Source organism: Dermacentor andersoni, chromosome 9, assembly GCF_023375885.2.
Source record: "Dermacentor andersoni chromosome 9, qqDerAnde1_hic_scaffold, whole genome shotgun sequence".
Taxonomy (NCBI): domain Eukaryota; kingdom Metazoa; phylum Arthropoda; class Arachnida; order Ixodida; family Ixodidae; genus Dermacentor; species Dermacentor andersoni.
The window spans coordinates 59,126,501-59,133,772 of record NC_092822.1 but is presented as its reverse complement, the minus strand read 5'-3'; the positions used below and the strand labels follow the sequence as shown (position 1 = coordinate 59,133,772).

Genomic DNA, 7,272 nt, shown 5'->3' with positions numbered 1-7,272 from the left:
GGAAGTGCACACGGCGTTAAAGAAAGGAAGTGCGCGTAAGACAGATGACGGTTATCGTTGTGGGACAAGATCATTGCCCCAAAGGGTGCAATCAATTTTTTTTTTCTTTAAGAGCGTAGCCTTCCACTGTATACGGCGACCCTCACGATTCATAACCCACTGCATGTGCATGTTTCGTGACGTTAAACTTCACATTTTCTTTTCAGTCCAACACTATAGCTCCGGAAGTGGTTCAGCATAATTATTGTAACGGAAGGCCAAGATGCTCACTCAGCCAGAAGTGTATATGGAACGTTGATCTTACAGAAGCGCTGGGGTCCAAGGCTGACACCTCTGGCGCGTTCCCCAGCCGCCGATCGAGATGAGCAAGAAACAGGGAAGAGATGAGGCTAGGATCGTTACATGCATATGTATAGGTAACCTTACAACATAAAGAGATAGGCAGAGTACTAAAACTTGACGAGTTAACACAGGTTCCGTGACTGTTTGTCCCATCTGCGTTTGAAAGGGATACCAGTAGAAATCGTCGTCGTCATCGTCGTCGTCGTCATCATCATCATCATCATTTTAGCCGAAGGCGATTACGTTCGAATGGATTGCGATTGTAGGCTGTTTCGCGTTCGATACAGTTTGTTCCGTCACTACCGTCTTTGCTCGACGTGTCCGCACGCACAGCTTGTATTCGCGCAAATTTAATTGCGCGCGCGACACGAAGTGCTCGACAAACTGGCACGCATCCCAGTTTGCACGTCCTCAATAAAATACATCCTACGGCGTACCCTCCCCGCTGTCCGTGGTGCTCATCTAAAGCCACCCTATACCATATCACGTGGGCATGTCAGGCCATAACTGCCGTACCCCCCATGCAATACCGTACAGCGGAGCTGCTGGCCAGTGAGAACCTGGAAGATCAGCCGAGTCTGATTGACTCTGCTGCAGCTGCAGGCGGAGCCCTGGACTGAGCCCCCCCCCCCCCAATCGCAAGCCAAGAACCTGCGACCATTCAGAGTCTCTCCGCAGCAATCTTACTGCAAATAAATAAGTTTGCACCACCACCACCAACGATGACACCCTGTAAACATCTGCCACCTCAACCCCCCCCCCCCCCCCCCCGCTCCCAACACACACACTTTTCACCTCTCTCCGACCACGCGACCTGGCTGTATTCCGCTCGCGACCCACAAAGGGCCCGCGTGGCCAGCAGTCGGCCAGGTTCCCTTTTGGAAGTCAAAATTTTCTTTTTCTTCCCACCCGCATGATAGTTGAGACAACAAACGCCTCGTGCACTCTCGCGCACCTGCCGCTGCTGACCCGCTTTCCCGCGCGAAACAAAACGGAATAACTGCGGCACCGTGACCCGCCGGTCGGTGAAGCATTCTTTTGTTGTCTCTCGGCCCCACCGCCAAGACGCGGTGTGTAGGAACACCGCGCGCTGTGTGCAGATCGAGCTCTCTCTCTCGTTTTTGAAAGTCTTTCTCGTTTATTGAGCTTTCATATATATATTTTTTTACTTGCTTCGCAGACGTTGCTTGTTAAGCGCCGGCGGAGACCCTTCGCCGCGGCCCACGTTTCAGACTCGGTCGCCAGAGTGTTCTTCGAGCTGTTGTTGGCCAAAGCCGTTGGTGTTGGCGGGCACGTAGCGCGGAGGTGTAGCGGCGGTTTGTTGCATCGGCGCCAAGCGGTGACGGAACGTTTCTGGAATTAAAAAGAAAAAAAAAGTGAAGAAAGAGGTAGTAAGAAAATGAGTCGGTGCGTCGGCTATGACTCGTGTTAACCGACCAACGATTTTGTCCTAGCTGTACGTGCTCTGGTTGTTTTATTTTTCCGTGCGAGCGGGCCGGGACCTGTAGTGGGTGCTGGGGTCGGAAAGCGAGTGTTTTTGCATGACGCTTAATTTCAACGCTTGCAACACGTGCAATACACGTTTAAAGTGCATTTGTTTCTGTTTCGCCCACAGGTTTTATCTTTCAGTTAGCTGCAGGCATGGAACAGGATATCATCCTATTTTCCGTTGGCAGTATAAGATCGTAGTTAAAAAAAAAAAGAACGTATAATTACTTGTTGCACTCTTGAATAAATGAGGCTCCGTAGCGCAGTTAATTCATATTGAAAAATACTCGTATGCACCGCCCCGTATCGTCACACCAAATGTCACATGGGTTCATACTGAAACATATGCGTGTTCATACAAGATCCCAGTAAAATTATGGATATAGGGCATATGTTGCATGCGTTTTTTTTTTCAGCACCTGGGTCAACAAATTAATAGAGATGAGACAAAAATGTTTAACAAAATGAAAAAAAAAAAGATGCTGTGTCAGTAATCGTTTAAGAAATATGTCCGGTGATATGTCAGAACCTTTCAAATTTGCTCGTCTGCACTTTGCCCGTCGCTGTCTTGCAGGTTTGGAAGAATCTCTATTTATAAAGGGACAACTAAATAGAAGTACTTACTCAGTTCATACTGATAAATTGTTCTTTCAAAGCTTCATTTTCGTTAATTTCACGATAAATTTGTTAGCAGACGAAAAAAAAAATGACGGTCGAAGTTCCCTATTTTGAATTTCGCGCCGGAACCTCCGCGCAGGTACGGCAGTGTGACGTCACGGATATCAAAACTACTTTCACGTATTTGGGCCGTTGTCGCGCACTACACTCTTAAACAATATTACACCCTTTGGGGCGCCCTTCTTTCACACCCTTTGGGGTGCCTATTGGCCACACAACAATAATCGTCATCTGTCTTGCTTGCGTTTCCTTCCTTGAAAACGCTGCGCTCGCTACTTTCCTGTCGAGAATGCTCTGTCATGCTGATAACGCGCATGCTGTTCGTGACTTGGAAGTACCGGGATCGCAGTGTTAAAGAAAGGAAATGCGGACAAGATAGACGACGATTATCGTTATGTGGCAAAAGGGTGTAATTTTGCTTAAGAGTGTAAGGAAAGTTTACACCCTTTGAGTTGTATCTTGCCACACAACGATAAACATCATCTGTCTTGTCCGCATTTCTTTAACGCCGCGAACCCGGTACCTCAAGTCACGAACAGCATGCGCGTTATCAGCATGACAAGCATTATCGAGAAGAAAGTAGCGAGCGCGGTGTTTTCAAGAAAGTAAACGCAAGCAAGGCAGATGACGATTATTGTTGTGTGTCAGATATACACCTCAAAGGGTGTAAACCATTTAGAGTGATGTCATGAGGGGAGTATAGGTTACTCCCTTAAGGGAATAAACTAACAGTCTTTTTCCCGTTAAATAACGAAGAAACTGTAAACATATTATTTGATGAAATCCCAGAAAAGCAAGCTAGCAGAAAACGGAAGAGAGCAGAAAATGTGTCGCGCAAATTGAGACACTTTTTCAGTTTGTATTTCTTTTTCGCAGGAAATGTTTAACAGTGTACGTATTCTAAGTGATTGGCGTGGTTACAGGACGCGCGCACTTAGCAAGGTGTTCTCACTTTTATCCATCTGTTCCACCGCTTTATATTACACGGAGGCCCTTCCTGCGGACGCCCTACCGTGTCACGTGATGCTAAGCGACCTTCGATGTTTCACGCTGAAACCATAAGCGGCCGGCAAGCAACCGCGAACCGCCCATGAAATGCATTTTGAGTGGAACAAGAACCTCGCAACGACCGCAACAGCGTTTAAAAGGCTGTTGCGTTCGATGTCACTATAGGAACAAAATAGACCGCTCAGAGCGCGCATATGCTGCAGGCTCTAAACCTTTGCCATCTGCTCGGCCCGGCGTCCTATATATACAGCTCCTTCTGGAGCATGTGTGTGATACATAGGCGCGTGTTTGTATACACGCACGTGATGAGAGTGAGAGAGAGAGAAAAAAAAACGTCTTTTTGTTCGTCGTTCCGTATTAGGACGAGTTTACGGCGCAGAAGATTTCATTGTCTTTCCACCTCGCCCGAAGGACGGCGCGACAGACACGCACACATTAGGAGGGGGAAGGCATTACGTGTCTTCCTCTCTCACGGTTCACGGGAGATCCCGAAGTAGACTGCGTATAATAACTGTAATATACACAGAAGCAGCTACAGCTAAGCGGTCGACTGGAATAAGGAAAAACAAAAAGAAGAATAACGGGGTATTTGCCACGGCGTCTTATTCCACGCCGTCAGAACTCTCCACCCCCTGCCGAAGTATATACATGCACGCACACGCACACACTTGTTACCGCTGTTTGCTACGTGCGAGCGAGGACGCGTGGAGGAGCTTGGAGGAAGTGCTATAGGTGTGCGCACAGCCCGAGACGGCCACCACTACGCGTGCAGAAGCGGCGAGGGAGCATCGCGGCGGCGTCAGCGTACGCGCTGGTGGTCGGGCCTTGTAGTACGTGCGACGATTTCAAGCAGCTCCGGCGAGTGTTTGAGGCTAGCTGGGTCTGGCCTGCTGCCGACGCCGCTGCAATCGCTGCCTGTGCTACGACGGCGACGCCCCGTCGCTAGCGGCAGAGTTTAGAAGAGGTCAGCCAGCGGCAAGTGCGTCGTCGTTCGTTCGTTTCGAGCGCGCGGTCGCGCCTGTGTGTGTGTTTGTACGCGCGCTTGTGTAGACAGACGGTTGTACGACTTCTGCACCCGCAACGACGTCGCCCGTGCTATCGTCTGGTCGCCGTCTGGAGCTCGTCGGCGCAGGACGCGCGTGATCGTCTTGAAGACCTTGGTGAATCGTATTGTGATTTGCGGTCGTGTAGTTGTGGTTCGACGCATTTCCGTCTGCTTGCAGCGGTCATCTGGACGTTCTTTCCTGCGACGTGCAATTCGTTGCCATCTCTTGGATACAGTGAAACTGTCGGTCTTTATGGTCCGAAAAATATGGAAATATTAGGAAGTCGAGTCAGAAGACGTGTGTGACTTTGTGGAAGTTCGGAACGTCCGTGCGTGTGCGCGTGTGTAGTGGTTGGTTGTCGAGTCACGATTAAGACAGCTGTGACGCGGATCGTTCATTTGTGACGCGTATGCGTGCTGGACTTCGACGGTCGCTGAACGAATGACGAAAGACGAACACGTAATGCTAGTAGCGAAATGTATACCTGGTTCCTATAGGTCTCTGTACATCCTGGTCGCCGGAGGTGTTTTGAAAGCTGTCTTCTCAGGATACATGGCGTCCTACTCTTGACTCGAAGCATGCCTGCGTATGCGTATTGCGGAGTGATCGCTTGCCGCCGTGTCTGAAGTGATTAATTCTTCGGCTTCCGGTTCACTGTCAAGCAAACCCGGATTGCCAGTGGAACTGAGCTCCGAAACCGAGCCACCTTCAGTGCGGTTTCACCGCCTGTAGTTCGTTACCTTCGTTGCGAAATAGACCTCTACACGCCGAGACAAGTGCGCGTACGTTGTCTGCGACGCGCTGTTCACTGGCGTGGCCATCGTTTTTCCCTTATGTAAACCGACGCTGTATGGAATGACTAACGTGTTTACAAACTTTGGTTACGCATCCGCTCGTCAAACCGCCCTGAGAGAATCTCTCGCTTAGTACGCGTCGCAGTTCGAAGGGCGTGGTGAAGTTTGTCGGCGCATTTTAGCGCGTCTTCACATTCGCAACAGATTCGACTTTAACGAGTCACTCGCGTCATAGGCGACGGCCAACGTCGAAGGTCAAGAAACTGTACCCCTTTGTCTTTCCTTAGACACGATGTCATAGGCGCAAGTGTTCGGCAGGCAACAGTAGTCTGACATTTTCGCTTTCCGCGGCTTGGTATTGAACAGTATCGCGCTGATTGTGGGAAAGGTGGATGGTAACAGTGCGCGGCTGTAGTTCTGTGTCGAACCTTTCGTCGTGTTGAAGTAAAACGTCACCCAAAGGTCGAGGTCGAGGGAGGACGACAAGCTGGGCACCAGCACCGCGAAGGAATATGAAGACGCTGAAGCAGTGCATCTCGGCTCCCTCAGAAGGTGAGACGTACACGTTATTTCTATCTCGCGACATATTGTGTTCGTGCTCCCTGCAAAGTGCCTCTCGGGTGAGCGCGTTACGTTCGCGCTCCTTCGCTCGAAATGAATGCAGTTGTCGGACACCATTGTTATTTCAAAGGAATGACGGACTGAAACAGTAAGGGTGCTGCGAAGCATATGCGCTTTGTGGCAGCTTGAAGGTCGGTCGGGATGGAGAGAGAAGAATAAAGGACAGGCAGCTGAAGGTTCCGAAAAGACATCGGAGACCATCTCTTTGAAATATCACGCGTCTCACATCCTTAGGAAATAATTACGTTAGTAAGATAGATAGATAGATAGATAGATAGATAGATAGATAGATAGATAGATAGATAGATAGATAGATAGATAGATAGATAGATAGAAGTAGACTAAGCAAGCTAATCGCATTGAATGACGCTAGAGGGGGAACGACAATCACTGTTGTATCTTGAAAAACAAAAGACACGGCTCACAACACTGATTGGCAATCGGTATCGGTCATCGAAAAAGAGATTGCGTTATTATGCGCCGCCTGCTTCTTGAATCATTTCGCGTGCAATCGGCACAGCGCACACGACAAACCGGACACGCGGGGGGCCCCTTTCTAGATTGCTGCTATACACGAAGGTATTGCGTCATTCGACCCGCATACGTAACTATGATTGCTGCACAGCTCGTTCATTGTGAACGCGAAACCCGTATTGGGCACCGAAACCTTATAAAACTTTTACATTTCTTTTTCTTCAACCTTGTTTTTCCCTTGCCAGACGAGTTTTCGTCAAACCCTCGATTAGATTACTCTCGTATCTTAGTTTTAAAGTTGAAAACGGGTTTCTTCGGTTTTGCGAGGAATTCGGTATAGGGCTACCAACTCCGAAGGGTGTATGTATACATACCACCCTTCATTTAATAGTGAAGCATTAGTCACTTTTGATTTTTCCTGTACGCAAAGTAGATGCGTCCTTGCACGCTTTTTGAAGATGTGTAGATCGGGCGTGATACCTAATTTTTTTTTGCCCTTTCGTGGGCTCACGAAAAGGTAATCTGCATATATTAATGCTCAAGAACTCTTTGGCGACTACCCCAGCCCCGTCACGCGAAATGTGCAATGCCTTCTATCAGCACAAAAATGCGCAATTCACAAAACCATTTAAGACACCTAATCGTTATAATAGTGTAAATGTAGATGATTGGCAGCTTTATAAGCGATAAGGAACAAATTAAACAAAAAATAAAATAAGAGAGAATACCCATGCATAGAGATACATAGGGCTTCTGAGAAAATGCATGGTGAATATTATACTAAGGGTGGGCCAACTTAAATTTGTGGGTGTGCTTACGCG

At 48.5% G+C, this 7,272-nt stretch overlaps 1 protein-coding gene and 1 long non-coding RNA gene across 2 annotated transcripts in view; one reads left to right on the top strand and one right to left on the bottom strand.

Annotated features, from left to right (window-relative positions):
• Window positions 1–1,460: 1,460 nt before the first annotated feature.
• LOC129383964 (uncharacterized) lies at window positions 1,461–3,614 on the bottom strand. Its single transcript, XR_008611737.2, has 2 exons — window positions 3,461–3,614; window positions 1,461–1,695 (listed from the first exon to the last, which is right to left on the bottom strand). It is a non-coding gene; the product is annotated as an uncharacterized lncRNA (long non-coding RNA).
• A 389-nt stretch (window positions 3,615–4,003) lies between these two features.
• The window catches only part of LOC126528081 (ras-like GTP-binding protein Rho1), a 39,595-nt gene continuing 36,326 nt past the window's right edge, over window positions 4,004–7,272 (top strand). Inside the window, exon 1 of the mRNA XM_050175944.3 lies at window positions 4,004–5,908. Within this exon, the coding sequence (XP_050031901.1) occupies window positions 5,869–5,908 (40 nt within the window). The 5' untranslated portion in view covers window positions 4,004–5,868. The remainder of the gene's footprint in view (window positions 5,909–7,272) is intronic.